General features: G+C 44.6%; 1 protein-coding gene across 1 annotated transcript in view; it reads right to left on the bottom strand.

Annotated features, from left to right (window-relative positions):
• LOC121869672 (casein kinase I-like) overlaps positions 1–18,377 on the bottom strand; it is a gene marked incomplete in the record, with an annotated part of 118,868 nt that overhangs the window by 90,553 nt on the left and 9,938 nt on the right. The window contains 1 exon segment of the mRNA XM_042371212.1: positions 13,698–13,738. Within this exon segment, the coding sequence (XP_042227146.1) occupies positions 13,698–13,738 (41 nt within the window).

Genomic DNA, 18,377 nt, shown 5'->3' with positions numbered 1-18,377 from the left:
CACGAGGGACTTTTGTAAACACTCAGGAGAGGACTCACCACTCACGGTGTTGTTACTGAGTACAGTTATTTAGCTCACTCACTCACCTCCCCAAAGACTGGAGGCATTAAGAGAATAGAAAGTGGCGAGGCGAGAACAAGGTGGAGGAGGGGGGAAGGGGAGGAGGAGAGGGGTAGGGGGAGGAGGGAGAGGGGTAGTGGGAGGAGGAGAGGGGTAGGGGAGGGAGGAGAGGGGTAGGGAGGAGGAGAGGGGTAGTGGGGAGGAGGGGAGGGGGTAGGGGGAGGAGGAGGGGTATGGGAGGAGGAGGGGGGGGTAGGGGAGGAGGGAGGGGGGTGGGGAGGAGGAGAGGGGTAGGGGTGGAGGAGGGGGGTAGGGGAGGGGAGGAGGGGGTAGGGGAGGAGGAGAGGGGTAGTGGGAGAGGAGAGGGGTAGGGAGGAGGAGGGGGGTGGGGAGGAGGGGAGAGGGGTAGGGGAGGAGGAGAGGGGTAGGGGAGGGAGGAGGGTAGTGGGAGGAGGAGGGGGTGGGAGGAGGAGGGGGGTAGGGAGGAGGAGGGGGGTAGTGGGGAGGAGGAGAGGTAGGGGTGGGAGGAGGGGGGTAGGGGGGAGGAGGAGGGGGTAGGGAGGAGGAGGGGGTAGGGAGGGAGGAGGGGTAGGGGAGGAGGGGAGGGGTAGGGGAGGAGGGAGGGGGTAGGGGAGGAGGAGGGGTAGGGGAGGAGGAGGGGGGAAGGGGAGGAGGGAGAGGGGTAGTGGGGAGGGAGAGGGGTAGGGAGGGGAGGGAGAGGTAGGGGAGGAGGAGAGGGGTAGGGGAGGAGGAGAGGGGTAGGGAGGAGGAGAGGGGTAGTGGAGGAGAGAGGGGTGGGTAGGGAGGAGGGGAGGGGGGGGGTGGGAGAGGAGAGGGGTAGGGGAGGAGGGAGAGGGGTAGTGGGAGGAGGAGAGGGGTAGTGGGGAGGAGGAGGGGGTAGGGGAGGAGGAGGGGTAGTGGGGAGGAGGAGAGGGGTAGGGGTGGGAGGAGGGGGGTAGGGAGGAGGAGGGGGGTAGGGAGGAGGAGAGGGGTAGGGGAGGAGGGAGGGGGTAGTGGGGAGGAGGAGAGGGGTAGGGGGGAGGAGGGAGGGGGGTAGGGGAGGAGGAGGGGGGGTAGGGAGGGGGTGAGGGAGGAGGAGGGGGTGGGAGGAGGAGGGGTGGTGGGAGGAGGAGGGGGTAGGGAGGAGGAGGGAGTGGGAGGGGGAGGGGAGGGGAGGGAGGAGGGGGGGGGGAGGGAGGGAGGGGGTAGTGGGGAGGGGAGGGAGGGGTAGTGGGGAGGAGGGGAGGGGGGTAGGGGAGGGAGGGAGGGGGTAGTAGGGAGGAGGGAGGGGTGGGGGGGGAGGGGAGGAGGGGGTAGGGAGGAGGGAGGGGTAGTAGGGGAGGAGGAGGGGGGAAGTGGGGAGGAGGGGAGGGGGTAGGGGGAGGAGGGAGAGAGGTAGGGAGGGAGGAGGGGTAGGGGAGGGAGAGGGGGGGGGGAGGAGGGAGGGGTGGGAGGGAGGGGAGGGGGGTAGGGGGAGGAGGAGGGGTAGGGAGGAGGAGGGGGGGTAGGGGAGGAGGGAGGGGTAGGGAGGGAGGGAGGGGGTAGGGAGGAGGAGGGGGTAGTGGGGAGGAGGAGGGGGGTAGTGGGGAGGGGAGGAGGGGGTAGTGGGAGGAGGAGGGGGTAGTGGGAGGAGGGAGGGGTAGGGGAGGGGAGGAGGGGTAGTGGGGAGGAGGAGGGGTAGGGGAGGAGGAGGGGTAGGGGAGGAGGAGGGGGGTAGGGAGAGGAGGGGGGGGTGGGGAGGAGGAGGGGTAGTGGGGAGGAGGAGGGGTAGGGGGAGGGAGGGGTAGGGGAGGGAGGAGGGGGGTAGGGAGGGAGGGAGGGGGGGTGGGGAGGGGAGGGAGAGGGTAGTAGGAGGAGGGAGGGGGTGGGGAGGAGGGGGGGGGGGAGAGGAGGGGGTAGGGGAGGGAGGGAGGGGTAGTGGGGAGGGAGGAGGGGGGTAGGGGAGGGGAGGGGGTAGTGGGAGGAGGAGGGGGGGTAGGGAGGGAGGAGGGATAGGGGAGGAGGAGGGGTAGGGGGAGGAGGAGGGGGTAGGGGAGGAGGGAGGGGGTAGTGGGAGGAGGGGAGGAGGGGGGTAGTGGGGAGAGGGAGAGGGGTAGTGGTGGGAGGAGGGGGGTAGTGGGAGGAGGGGAGGGGGTAGTGGGGAGGAGGAGGGGGGGGAAGGGAGGAGGGGTAGGGGAGGAGGGAGGGGTAGGGGAGGAGGAGGGGGGTAGTGGAAGGAGGAGGGGTAGGGAGGAGGAGGGGGTGGGGAGGAGGAGGGGGTGTAGGGAGGAGGAGGGGGGTAGGGGAGGAGGAGGGGGGTAGTGGGGAGGAGGGAGGGGTAGGGAGGAGGGAGGGGGGGGGTAGGGGAGGAGGAGGGGGTAGGGGAGGGAGGGGAGGGGGGGTAGGGGAGGAGGGGAGGGGGTAGGGAGGGGAGGAGGGGAAGTGGGAGGAGGGAGGGGGTAGGGAGGAGGAGAGGGGTAGGTGGGGAGGGAGGGGAGGGGGGTAGGGGAGGGGAGGGGGTGGGGGGGGAGGAGGAGAGGGGTAGGGGAGGAGGAGAGGGGTAGTGGGGAGGAGGGAGGGGGGTAGGGGAGGAGGGAGGGGGGTGGGGAGGAGGAGGGGTAGGGGAGGAGGAGGGGGGTAGGGAGGAGGAGGGGGGTAGGGAGAGGGAGGGGGGTAGGGGAGGAGGAGGGGGGTAGTGGGGAGGAGGAGGGGGTAGGGAGGAGGGAGGGGGGGTAGGGGAGAGGGGAGGGGGGTGTGGGGAGGGGAGGAGGGGGGGTAGTGGGAGGAGGGAGGGGGAAGGGGAGGAGGGGGGTGGGGAGGAGGGGGTAGTGGGGAGGAGGAGGGGTAGGGGAGGAGGGGGGTAGGGAGGATGAGAGGGGTAGGGAGGAGGAGGGGTAGTGGGAGGAGGAGGGGGTAGTGGGGAGGAGGAGGGGGTAGTGGGAGGAGGAGGGGGGGTAGGGAGGGAGGGAGAGGGGTAGTGGGGAGGAGGAGGGGGTGGGAGGAGGAGGGGGGTAGTGGGAGAGGAGGGGGGGGTAGGGGAGAGGAGGGGGTAGGGGAGGGGAGGAGGGGGGGTAGGGGAGGGAGGAGGGGTAATGGGAGGGAGGAGGGGGGTAGTGGGAGGAGGGAGGGGGGGGGTAGGGGAGGGAGGAGGGGGGGTAGTGGGGAGGAGGAGGGGGGTAGGGGAGGAGGAGGGGGGTAGGGGAGGAGGAGGGGGTAGTGGGAGGAGGAGGGGGGTAGTGGGGAGGAGGAGGGGGTAGGGAGGAGGGGAGGGGGGTAGTGGGAGGAGGAGGGGGGGGGAGGAGGAGGGGTAATGGGAGGAGGAGGGGTAGTGGGAGGGGGTGGGAGGGGTGACAGTAGCATCTCTGTCCTACGGTAAACTCAGACTCCCATCACGCAATTTGTTGGTCACGTTTGGCAGAGGGATTTCGCCTCAACACCTGCATTTCTCTCTCCCTCAATACCTGCCTGCCTCTCTCCTCAATACATTTCCGCCTCTCCTTTCTCTCCTCAATACCATCTGCCTCCCTCAGTCTCAACATCTCCCTTTCACCACATCCTCCCTCCCTTACTATTTCACCTGCCTCCTCCTCACAACACCTGTGCCAGAAGCCTAGCACTTACCAAATCCAATTACCTTACATCACCTGGGCGACACATACTGTCCAGCACAAATCCCCATCGCAGTGTATCCCACATACCACGCGAGGATGAAAACGGACAATCAGAATATAAATAAAAAACAGAGTATCCCGCATAAATCCTCAATAGTAATCTAAAAAAATAATAATTACAATCCCACAGCCAGAGAAGAAAACAGACGAGAGAGAGAGAGAGAGAGAGAGAGAGAGAGAGAGAGAGAGAGAGAGAGAGAGAGAGAGAGAGAGAGAGAGAGAGAGAGGGGGGGGGGGGGGGGGGGGGGGGGGGGGGGGGGGGGGGGGGGGGGGGGGGGGGAGAGAGAGATTGTCTGTACAACTCAACCTTAACTACAGTCCTCTGGCTACTGTGTGTTATGTTATTTTAACGTGGACAATCTAGTGCAATGGTTTCGTAATACAGTGCTGTACCTAAATGATAACAGTATACCGGAGTACCTCAATGATAACAGTATACCGGAGTACCTCAATGTATACTGTACTTCTTGTTGGAGGTGTTATAGTTTGCAGGTTATGTATATTTGTATGTATATGTATACGTGTTATATGTGCTGGTGCTTAGTTATGATATTTTCCTTTATCCTTCTTTTCCTAACACCCATCTCATTCTACCTACCTACCTATCCCCCTCTCTCAACCAACTATCCCTCCTCAACCACCTGTGCCCCCTCTCCCTTAATCACAATCAATCATCCAATGTATAACTGAATATTAATTAAAACAAAATCTACCAACTTAAAACTAATTAATGTCATTAGTTTTTAAAATCCCAAATCCTAATTAAATGCTACGTTATTACCCTCACTAATGACCTGCACTCAACACGACCAACTACACTACAACACAAATTGGACACAACTTGAAATATTTTGACCCACGTGGACTAAATTAAATCTTTGACGGTGGTTGAAAAAATTAAAATAAATTTGTTGCTTTAGGAATTTTATATCTGGTTGTGTGGGGGTGGGGTGGGGGTGGGGGAGGGGTGGGGGAGGGGAACCCGGCATCAAGTCCTCTCTATTTAAACCCTTAGCTGGCTGGCGAGCTTAGCCTTCCCTTCTCCACCCGTTAAATATTAATTAATTTTCTTATGTTATCACGGTGGATATGCTAATTTGCAGCTTAGTGAAAATAAATATCAGTTTTATTCACGTTCAATGTACACACAGACAGATAGACAGAGACAGACACATAGACAGAGACAGACAGATAGACAGAGACAGACACATACACAGACAGATAGACAGACACGTACACACACACATAGGCAGACACACACACACACACACACCTTTACAAAGCCAGGTATAAACAATAGTAATCTATATCTCAAACAAACAAACAAACATGCTTTCCATCTGATAACAGTAGAGATACAGGCAATTATTTCATCATCATCATCATCATCATCATCATACGCAGCAGATTACTGTTTACTTTCAATGCATCGAACAATCGGATTAACAACTCAACTGCATAATTGTTGTGACCCAAATACAAATTAATACAGGTGTACAAACTGTATATAAATTACTACAGGTGAGGTATATATATACACAGGTGAGGTATATATATACACACAGGTGAGGTATATATATATTACTACAGGTGAGGTATATATATATTAATAGGTGAGGTATATATTACAGGTGAGGTATATATATATTACTAGGTGAGGATATATATATTACTACAGGTGAGTATATATATTACTACAGGTGAGGTATATATATTACTAGGGAGGTATATATATTACAGGTGAGGTATATATTACTACAGGTGAGGTATATATATTACTACAGGTGAGGTATATATATTACTACAGGTGAGGTATATATATTACTACAGGTGAGGTATATATATATTACTACAGTGAGTATATATATTACTACAGGTGAGGTATATATATTACTACAGGTGAGGTATATATATATTACTGCAGGTGAGGTATATATATATACACAGGTGAGGTATATATATACACAGGTGAGGTATATATACACAGGTGAGGTATATATATATTACTACAGGTGAGGTATATATATACACAGGTGAGGTATATATATATACACACAGGTGAGGTATATAAGGTATAATATTACTACAGGAGGTATATATATTACTACAGGTGAGGTATATATACACAGGTGAGGTATATATATATTACAGGTGAGTATATATATATACTACAGGTGAGGTATATATATTACTACAGGTGAGGTATATATGTGGATATATATTACTACAGGTGAGGTATATATATTACTACAGGTGAGGTATATATATATAAGGTGAGATATATATACACAGGTGAGGTATATATATTATATAGGTGAGGTATATATAACACAGGTGAGTATATATATTACAGGAGGTATATATATACACACAGGTGAGGTATATATATTACTACAGGTGAGGTATATATATTACTACAGGTGAGGTATATATATATTTGTGAGGATATATATTACTACAGGTGAGGTATATATATTATGTGAGGTATATATATATTACAGGTGAGGTATATATATTACTAATACAGGTGAGGTATATATAATTATGTGAGGTATATATACACAGGTGAGGTATATATATATTATAAGAGGTATATATATTACTATATAAGAGGTATATATATTACTACAGGTGAGGTATATATATTACTACAGGAGGGTATATATATACAGGTGAGGTATATATATTATCGTAGTTATATATAAGGTGAGGATATATATCAGGTGAGGTATATATATTAATACAGGTGAGGTATATATATATACACAGGTAAAGGATATATAAAACAGGTGAGGTATATATACACAGAGGTATATATATACACACAGGTGAGGTATATATATATAACACAGGTGAGGTATATATATATACTACAGAGGTATATATACACATATGTGAGGTATATATACACAGGTGAGGATATATACACAGGTGAGGTATATATATTACTACAGGTGAGGTATATATATTACTACAGGTGAGTATATATATTACTACAGGTGAGGTATATATATTACTACAGGTGATAGTATATATATATACTACAGGTGAGTATATATATTACTACAGGTGAGGTATATATATAACTATATGAGTGTATATATTACTACAGAGGATATATATATATATGAGGTATATATATAACAGGTGAGGATATATATTATACAGGTGAGGTATATATATTACATACATTAAATGAGGTATATATATACACAGGTGAGGTATATATATTACTACAGGTGAGGTATATATACACAGGTGAGGTATATATATATATACACAGGTGAGGTATATATATATACTACAGGTGAGGTATATATATTACTACAGGTGAGGTATATATATACACAGGTGAGGTATATATACACACAGGTGAGGTATATATATACACAGGTGAGGTATATATATTACTACAGGTGAGGTATATATATATTAATATGAGGTATATATATTAATATGAGGTATATATATATTAAGAGTATATATATTACAGGTGAGGTATATATATTACTACAGGTGAGGTATATATTATGGTAGAGGTATATATATATATTACTACAGGTGAGGTATATATATTACTACAGGTGAGGTATATATTTTACTACAAGTGAGGTATATATATATTACTACAGGTGAGGTATATATATTACTACAGGTGAGGTATATATATATTACTACAGGTGAGGTATATATATTACTACAGGTGAGGTATATATATTACTACAGGTGAGGTATATTCATTACTACAGGTGAGGTATATATATATTACTACAGGTGAGGTATATATATATTACTACAGGTGAGGTATATATATATTACTACAGGTGAGGTATATATATATTACTACAGGTAAGTGAGGTTATATAAATTACTACAGGTAAGTGAGATACAGGGATATAAGTTATAACTTTAACCCCTTCACTACAGGGACGCCATTTTAAATAACTTACAGTATTTTCCGAACGCCAAATGATGTTATTCAGGGGAGAGAGGCACACAAACACATGAGGTTACTGGTAATATGTCCTGACTACATCAAGGAGTCAAGCAGTCTCACTCCAGATTTTCCCAAGGCCTTGTTAAGAGAATGTATAGATGGGTCGTGTGAGAGGAGAGGGAGGTGGGTCGCATTTATATATGTGACCTGTGGTGTAATGGTCGCCTCACAAGCGAGTGGACCCGGGGTTCGTTCCCCGGGCAGGGTGAAAATATGGGCAAGTTTCTTTATGCCATTTGCCTCTAGCCACAGCTTCTACACCTTAAACAAATGCACATTACATACATGCTTGTAGTGCATGAACCTTCACTGAATACTGTAAACTCATTAAATTACATGAAGACTCTCTCTTAAGTCAGACATAATCTAGAATCTTTGGGTTAGCTATTCCAGAGAACAGAATCAGCCTTTGTTCCATTCCAATGTGGTGATGAAACTATGACCTGACCTTGTAAAAAATAAATAAATAAATACAGTAAATGAATATATGAATAAAAAAAAAACACTAGCTGACTATTGAAGAGATTAACAAGAGGATTTGAAGCATGCTTGTTGAGGTTTCTGCTTCATTTCGAATCACTGCTTTACAAAACTGAGGATGGCTAATTAACTCCAGGTATTACGACGGCCGGCGTACCTGAGCCGCTGTTTATCATTGCCGATCCTTGTGTTAACTCCACCTAGGCCACGATTTAGTATTTTGCTTCAGTTTAAACTCAACATCTGTCAACATAACCCCCCCCCCTTAGGCTACAGTACCATAAAACACCAAACATACAGCTGGCAACACTCTCCACAACAACAACATCAAGTGGGTATTATTTATCAACCTTCTGTAACAATGGCTTTGGTTATGGCACTGTGTGGTCGTTCTCAAGGTGGCATTACCGGTGCAGTATAATGAGGTTTTGTAAACTCTGGGCAAGGTGACCACCACACCCAACGGCACTAAGAGAGAGACACACACACACACACACACACACACACACACACACACACACACACACACACACACACACACACACACACACACACACACATATATCCTCTTTCCTGGTGGTGTAGCCTACAAGACTATTCCTATCACGATGGCATTTATCCTCTCCCAAAAATATCCAAACACTCCATCTAGTCTTAAGGCATCCAGTAAAAAAAAAAAGAAAAAAGAAAATACAAATAAATTAATAAATACAAAAACTTCGCTGACATTACCTCGTTAAAAATGAAAACATTCCATCACTGGCATTACCCCGATGCTCCCCCCCCAAAAAAAATAAAAATAAATATAAAAAGGGCAGGAAACACAACACTATGCACCTTGCTTTCCTATTATTACCTAAGAGAGTTTCCTTACACAGCGTTACACCAACAATAACAACATCCAGGTGTAGCATCAATCCCCAGTTCTCATTGGGTCTGGGTGGAGGGTTAGCGAGGGTGGGGAAATGAAGCATATTTATTGTTCGGAACGTTCGCTTATTATCTAAACCCTAACCCTAATCAACTTTAAACCCAACGCCATAACAAAAAATGTAATTAATAACAAACAAATTCTCTCTAGCCTTAAGTAATCCCTAATTTTATCCCGTGTTGTTCCTGTATCGCGTAAATAAACAAATAAATGGTCTCCGTTGACGACGCGCCCCGGGCAATCGGTAGCCTATAGGAGAGCTTTGGACGGACTGAGGGTAAAAATCTCAGGCAGTTTTAGTCGAGTTTTTCGGTACCTGCGAATCGGTCTTGATGGATTTTCAGACTATCCTGCTAAATTCTCAAAGTCCAACTACATTTTCAAGTCTGAAGATTCACACTAAAATCACACCAAGTCCAAAGTGTCTCAACAAAATCTCAAAATTCTGAGGTGCCCAAGTAAATTTTCAAGCCCAAGGCATCCCACCAAATACTGTACTCAAATTCAAAGAGTCCCACTAAATTTTTCACGAGTCCTAGTCCCACAAAATCCCAAAAAATATCCCAGGTGTCTCATAAAAATTCCTGAGTCTCAATTAAATTCTCAGGTGGTCCCATAGGTGTCCCAGAGGTGTCCCAACATTAAATAATCAAGGGTCCTTCACCATCTCACTATCAAGTCACTCTGCACGACAACGAAGGCAGTTCAGTAGATATTGATTTTACCAATAAAATAAAAAAATAAAAAATAAATAATAAGAAAAAATTCCCACCGATTCTTTGTAAATAATAAAAAGTATGGCACAAGCCTCGGCCCTCAACTCTAATAGACGGTGTAATGGGTGGAGACGTTCCCAAACAGTTAGGTCAAAATAAGTGGAGATCGGAGGCCAACAGTCTCCTCGAATAAGCCCTGCCTCGACCATGCCCCACCTCACCTAAACTCCACCTACAATAGTCCAAGCCCCACCTCGACCTCGCCCAACCTCGACTACTTACCAAACACCATCCCATCTCTCCGCTGCACAGTGTCATCCATGTTGGTGGCACAGGAAGCGTCGACGTAACACAACATCCACCATCAGCCTCACACAGTTTGTACGTCATGACCCCTTACAGTTAAGCAACGTTTGCTTTAGTTAGGCCCTCAATCAGGGTTCGAGTTAGTCATGTGATACAGTATAGGAATCCATTTACAGTCTCCTTTCTTAGTTACAATACATTCCCCACTTTGTAATGTGCACTGTATTGTGTTTAATAAGCTTGTATTATGTGTGTAATTACTGTATTATTGTATTTTGGGTGCTGTGATTAGGTGTGCAATTACTGTATTCTTTACACCCGAGATATCAGGAGTTATTATAAGTGAATAATGTAAGTAGCATTAAGTACTGTTCATTACTACTTTATCCTTACTGTAAGTGTGAGTTATAACTATTCAGCCACATTTTATTTAAGGGTATCAATTATCATACTGTAAAACGTTTATGGTTCAGGATAATATTTAATGTGATTAGCGGAGTCTTTTCCTGCCCGTCATCGTCCAGTCATCCGATCATTCTTACTCACGGCTTCATCACCTTCTTAATAACTTGAGCCTTACTTTAGGTATAAGTACTGAGTATTTACCCAAGTTCTCTCTCTTAGGGATTTATTTCTTATTAATGAGTCTTGTTAATGTTTCATGTGTTGGTTTTGCTCTTTGCTGAAGCCTCCATACAACAGACTATTATCTCTACAGTATAGTCTGCATTTACGCGGTCAATTGAACCCGTGGAGGTCCGCGTAAATCGAGAAACGCGTAAACGACATAACAGAACATATGGGATTAATTGAAATAGAAACTGGGCCGACCCCCAAACTACACTTTTTCCGACACAATAGTACGTTGTAGTAAAAATAACATCTTAATTTTATGATGGTATGCACACACAATTAACATTTAAGAGAAATATCAATAATATTAGGTTTTTTAATACTTACGTTTGTAGAAAAGATGGCTGGACACACAGGGATGGGGGGTTGGTTCCGAGGCAGAGGGCAGATTATTGGCCCTCACCTGTATCAATTGTATCACTATCCACCACAGAGGCTTGCAGGGCCTCTTTGTCAAACCCCTCAAAGTTCATATCCTCACTATCACTGACTTGGGCTGGCTGTGGTGGGTGAAGAACTCGGTAATGTTTTGATGACTGGGCGACCTTGTGCGCACCCTGCCCGCGCCGCTTCCCGCGTAAATGACCAAATTTACCAAGTAATTAAAGCATTTACATTCTGGCAAGGCACCGCGTAAATGACCAAACGCATAAATGCAGATTATAATGTATATAGTTTGTTATATGGGGGTTTCACATCTCACGAACCCTTGATATATAGTCTGTTAAATAAAAGGTTTCACTGTAATTAAATTCTAAGATACAGTGTGTGTCTCTCTCAATAGCAGCTGTGTGTGTGTGTGTGTGTGTGTGTGTGTGTGTGTGTGTGTGTGTGTGTGTGTGTGTGTGTCCTGTGGTAAATACAGTGTGGTGAGATGATCATGCAGGGCGAGGACGTGAAATTGGGTAGAGTTTCAGACGTGACCTAGCTAAATAACTACTACAGTAACTACCTAACTTTAAGAGGGCATATAAAATGAACCCATAAGGAACGTGTGATTACAATATGTACTTTAAACCCATACCAAGTGACGTGGCCTTGGGCATGGGCATTTGGATTAAAAAAGTATTCCTGGTAAGGCTAGAGTTTCTCAATGCCCACCACAGCTAATAACCACCCCCCCCCCCAAGGTTCGCCACAGCACACCATCCCCTCAACAGTTTCAACGACCACTATCGCCTACTGATCTAACCCAACCAAAAACTCCCCCAAGAGACCCAGCAAGCACCTAACGGTTCAGATGATCATCGGATGGGGCGAGACTATGACACTCCCACTAAAATAACGCTATCACAAGGTCACATTAAGGACTCCCACTAAAATAACGCAATCACAAGGTCACATTAAGGACTCCCACTAAAATAACGCAATCACAAGGTCACACTAAGGCTACACACTGACCAGCGTCTATTTAACATTTATTTATACAACGCTGCGTCTACTTAACATTTATATATACAAAGCGTCTTCCGTATTCCTCGGCAAAATGTCCAATTGACACAGACGAGAGATTAAGACGTCCTTAGCAACAATGTCCCCTAGCCTAGCAACAACGTCCCCTAGCCTAGCAACGACGTCCCCTAGCCTAGCAACGACGTCCCCTGGCCTAGCAACGACGTCCCCTGGCCTAGCAACGACGTCCCCTGGCCTAGCAACGACGTCCCCTGGCCTAGCAACGACGTCCCCTAGCCTAGCAACGACGTCCCCTAGCCTAGCAACGACGTCCCCTAGCCTAGCAACGACGTCCCCTAGCCTAGCAACGACGTACTTTGACGACAGTGGATCTTTACCAACCTCAGAAAGTGTACTGTACTCAAACAATAATACAGTACAGTACCTGCACATTACGCCCCAACAAGACCTCCATATAACGAACTTCTCTCTGCATATAATCCGTTACATGGGGGGTTTCGCATCTAACGGACCCTCGTTATAACGGACTTTCATAATCTATATACAGTACAGTAGTTCATTAGACGGAGGTTTCACATCTAACAGACCCTCGATAAAATGAACTTTCCTCTCCACATTATCCATTAAATAGAACATTTCACTGTAAGATGAAAAAAAATAATATTAACAAATTAACAACAACAACAAATAAAAGCCCAGCCCCATGAGTTATATATTTAAAATTGATCACTCTGTATTAAATAGCTCTATCGAATAAACAACTTACACCCTCACCAGAATATAAAGTGAGATTAAGTAACGATAGCCATTAGAAAAATTCCAAAAACAATACAGCATTCATAAGCCTTCCGACCCGACACACAAGATGCCAATTTTATGACACATGTATGGTACTTCATGAACAAAAATTGACCTCCACATGTGCTCCGTCAATAGAACTATTTTGGAGGCTTGGTGTTAAAATAGGCTCGGACAATTCACGGTCACCCTCTTTATCTTCCGTCATGGTAAAACTTACAGTAATAATCAACTTCAAAATTTAAATGCAATACCATAATAAAAATATATAATAATAATAATAAACATCAACATTCAAACACATTCATCACCATTTCAACACATTCATCACCATTTCAACACATTCATCACCATTTCAACACATTCATCACCACTTCATCACATTCATCACCATTTCAACACATTCATCACCATTTCAACACATTCATCACCATTTCAACACATTCATCACCATTTCAACACATTCATCACCATTTCAACACATTCATCACCATTTCAACACATTCATCACCATTTCAACACATTCATCACCATTTCAACACAATCATCACCATTTCAACACATTCATCACCATTTCAACACATTCATCACCATTTCAACACATTCATCACCATTTCAACACATTCATCACCATTTCAACACATTCATCACCATTTCAACACATTCATCACCATTTCAACATACTCATAAAAACAAAAACACCGATGACTTACCAATTTGATGGCAACGTGCTCATTGTTGTACAAATTCTTTCCTGAAACGAGAAAAAAAATATATATGTCAATAATATAAACCAGAGAGATACATTAACACAACAACAGAGAAATGATACGAGCAGAGAATTTGAACGGGAAAAAATATAAACTTACCCGTAGCAGAGAATTTGAACGGGAAAAAATATAAACTTACCCGTAGTAGAGAATTTGAACGGGAAAAAATATAAACTTACCCGTAGTAGAGAATTTGAACGGGAAAAAATATAAACTTACCCGTAGTAGAGAATTTGAACGGGAAAAAATACGGAAAAAAAAACATCATATTCTCGGTAAAACTATTAGCTTACCTGTGTCATGTTAGCATTATCCACCCTTCTGCCTCCTCCCCCCAGATTATTTCACCTGATGATTAAATACCCTTATGCTACCTTGGGGTTAGGGTTAGGTTAGGTTAGGTTACAGTAGAATCGATTAGACTAGACTAGATTAGGTGACATTAGATTAAGTTACCATAGATTAGATTTCAGTGTGGTTAATTATCAGGTTAAATAAGATATCCAATTACCAACTGACCAAGATCACATCACAGAAACAACTACAGCTGGTCACACTGTAAGATAAAATAAGGATAACGAGCTACAAACGAGGTCCTCCAGTTACAGGTTTTATCCAATGACGTAGCAGTATCATGTAGGTTAAAGATACAGTAAGCAGGATAGACACACATACATGGCGAGTGAATAAGTGGGGGTAAACACTGATAAAAGTAAAGAATTAAATTACAGTATGACATTTCCCACATCACATGAGGAACCAGAGAGACAAACTAGAAACAATCTGGACTGGGATAATGGAAGTTTTGTAGAGAGGAAGAGAAGCCATAATAATTCTCCTCTCTGTTGCTACAAAGGTCAATGTAGAGCAATACTGTACTGTAGGTGTATAATAGAAGGTAAACTGTGTGCTGCTCCTAACAGGGCCGGGAAATGCTGCTGGACCGGTACAGTACGGTGCCCAAGGTCACCCAGGAAACCAAAACCCTCGGTGCAGGCTCCTCTGGTTAACATATCCAACCTGGTACCTGAGGCTTTACACATATGAGAGACTGAACATACAATGGTCTCCACACCAAATGGCTGAATATTGTTCCTTCTCATATCTAAGGCTTTAGGAATATAAAAGACTGACCACACAATGACCTTCACCAAATGACTGTATAGTGTTCCCATGTATTATAAGTGGCAAAAGCCCTAAGTTCTATACTACAGTACTGCACTGTCTTCTTCTCCCAACACTACAAGTCTTTCAAAACACAGGAAGCCCAAGAGACCCAAGCCCAAATTCTCCCAAGTTCCCAACATGGAGAAAGTGGTCACTCACTGGAAGACTCACCTTCAAGGTCAACCTTACCACTGTCCTCCCTCCTACCTACCTACGTTTACCTTTACCCTAAACAAGCAGTCAACTTGGTACATGTAAATAATATTGGAAGATGACCTTACCAGCTCTATGTGGCTTCCTTCCTGGCTGAGAACCTTATCACTGTGGGTGACACACAGAGGGAGCATCTTAGATACAAGGAAACGAGACAAACCCAAACCATTCTCACACTGAAACGGCACAACCAATAAATTGGACAAGGGAGACAGAGACCACTTATATTCTTCCTTGATATGACAATACTGTACGGTACAGCTTAGCAAATAGACAATGCAATAACCTCTACAAAGGCCACTACTTTATAAGGAAATACGACTCCCCAACTATCACAGATCATGTCACAGCCTCCTGACATCAAAGCAGCATTTGTGAGAGTCCCTAAACTAACAACAAACTTCTTGCCTCAATAAGGAGTAAAGATCACAATGCAACAAGGAAATACTGTATCTCTCTATATTATATTGCATACTGTATCTCTCTATAATATATTACATACTGTATCTCTCTATAATATATTGCATACTGTACATAAAGCAGTAAGTAACCAAACACCACATTCCCTAGCTAGCTAAACACAGGAAGATGGTGGGAAGCCTTGCCAAAATCCCTGAGGCCATATGAAAGCATCTCCAGTCTAACTAAACTGTAAGAAGGGACGACTATCTGAGCCTTGGATGGAAATAAGGTCAGAGCAAGACTCCATAACAACCCCAGTAACAGTGAGCACACACACACACACACCTCTACAACCTGACCCTCATACTAAGGAAACAAAATATAAATGTGGGGGCAAACCAAAGACCCAATTCTGGTTATCATTTGGGCTAAACTGAAACATAACACACCAAGTACAGCACAGTATACAGTACAGGATTTGTCAATAATTAAATTTCTGAGAGATATAACCAGTACTGTAGTGTTCATAACCTACAAACAACCATAATATATGTAGTATGTAAGGTAGGTGACCTCAAACTATGAGTGAAACAAGTGGGATGCTTGTAGTGTCAAGGAGAACAGTGACAATTAAAAGTAAATAAACCATTCAGTCCAATTTCCCGTAAAAACCTTGAAGCTGCTCTAACATGAAGTGTACAGTCACACATGGTGAAACGGTAGGCCTAATTTTGGAAATACAGTACAGTAGAGGGACATTTCACAGCAACATTACAATGACAGCAGCATTCTCCGACACTATACAGAACAACCCAACTTAGTAGCTCAGCCATAAATCCCCAGTTCTCCATATCTGTGACCAGGCTCTTTACATCATAAATGTAGTCGGCAGATGACTAAAGTATACGTTCTCTCGACACTCGTTGTAGCTGGAGGCACAGCTTATGGACAAGATCAGTCAAATGTGGAACAGTTTGCACAATAGCTGAGCAGCTTCCAGCCTTCACTGGCAGCTGGGGCTTCTCAGATCCCTTCTTGGGCAAGAGTTGTCCTGGAGAGCTAACAAACTCAAGACTACCCAAGCTACCAAGTTTAGGGTTTGCTGGGCCCAAACTCAAGGGATCTGGTGGTATTACATGACTCATACTACACTGGTGCCAAGTTATCAAACTAAGTACAGACCCGACAAACTCTGATGTGTGGGAGGAAGGTACCAGCACTGTACCTGTAAACAGGGAATGTACAATAAGCTTGTATATACAGGGGTTATGAACGGGTTTCGTTCCCGAGGATGTTCTTAAGTCGGATTTGTATGTAAGTCAGAACACATGCTATGTGCATACTGTACTTACAGAACAATGTTTAAAATCCCACTATATTATAGCATAAGTCCTTATATACATCTAAAATCACTTAATACAAGACAAAATAAGAAATAGAATGACAATATACAGTAAATGAAAGTAAAAAAATAAGTCATCAGGTTAATAAAATACAGTAAATTTCAAGTTTAACCCCGTTCATATCGGCGGGTATTCACAAGTCGGGGACCCCTCTACTATGCAATGCTGTATACAATATTACTTGTTCCAGATTTATAAAATAAAATTCTCTCATTCCTGGAGGTGAAAAAAAAAGAAAGAAAGAAGGAAAGAAAGAAAGGAGAGAGAGGGGGAAAAAAAGAAAAAAAAAGCATATCACGGGAAAATTAAAGCAATTCCAAGGAAGGTGTACAAGCATCAACACCCCACATTAAAAGTTCTGAATGAGAGCAATAAGAAGTGCAGTAAAGTACTCTCACAGTCTGTAATATTCTGGATACATATCCATCATGGTTTAGAATGAAACAATCTTGCCTACCACAGTCCCCTTATCACTATGAGAAAATATCAGTTCGAAGCACACGACGATAAAGCAAAATGTGAATACAATACGTAAAAACACACTCATGGTTCTGAAGACCGACTTTGGAGGTACCTTAACAACAAACAACGTTCCAGAGTTGTATATACAGAACCTGTAATGAATAAACTCAGGTGGTGGGACTAAAGAAAAGACAATAGCACATTCATCCAGTCATTATTACCAGGGAACCCAAAGCATCTCAGGGACTTCTGCATCACACTCACACCTGGTATCTGATAAGAGTCATTTACAACCCACCACTCACAGATGGCACCACACTCGTTACACCCCATCTGGGATATTAATCGAGTTTTGCCACGGACGGCGCAAAATAATGGTATCCAATGGCAATACCGTAAACTTGAAATCTCCTTCCGTCATTCTCGTCTAGTCTTCAAGCTGTAACACATTTTATTCCCGGTATATTAAAATAAGGTTTACCGTACCTCTGTGTCAATCAGGGGAGAGAATACATACAGTGTGCCATCTCCATATACTACAGTAGGAAAAACAATGGTGACTTTCCTGTATTAAAAACTCACCCAATATCTTTTATGCCTATGTTATGGTCTAGGACTCTGGGTATATATTTTTGTGGACCATAAAGCTTAAAGGGTTTTTTATTTAAGCTTTCATGTGTTTCTATGCACAGTAACTATGTAATTTGCTCAATTTTGTGGGCAATAAACTTACCTATCAATCTATAAATCGACCTATCTATGTTTCTACTCTAGCTCTCTGCATGCCCCCTATAACCTTCCTGTAGACGTAGGAGCCCCAGGTGTCTAATATTATTTTCTGGCCTCCACCTTCAAAATAAAGTGCCTGGACCACAGATGAATGCATTATATAAGTCCCATAATGATGCAAAAGTATAATGCTTCTGGTATACTATAATAACTATAGTACATACAGTATACTTTAGTGCCTCCCAAG

Source organism: Homarus americanus, unplaced genomic scaffold (assembly GCF_018991925.1).
Source record: "Homarus americanus isolate GMGI-L3 unplaced genomic scaffold, GMGI_Hamer_2.0 scaffold23578, whole genome shotgun sequence".
NCBI lineage: Eukaryota > Metazoa > Arthropoda > Malacostraca > Decapoda > Nephropidae > Homarus > Homarus americanus.
Note: the sequence above shows the minus strand (reverse complement) of the source record. Positions and strands in the feature narration are given on the sequence as shown.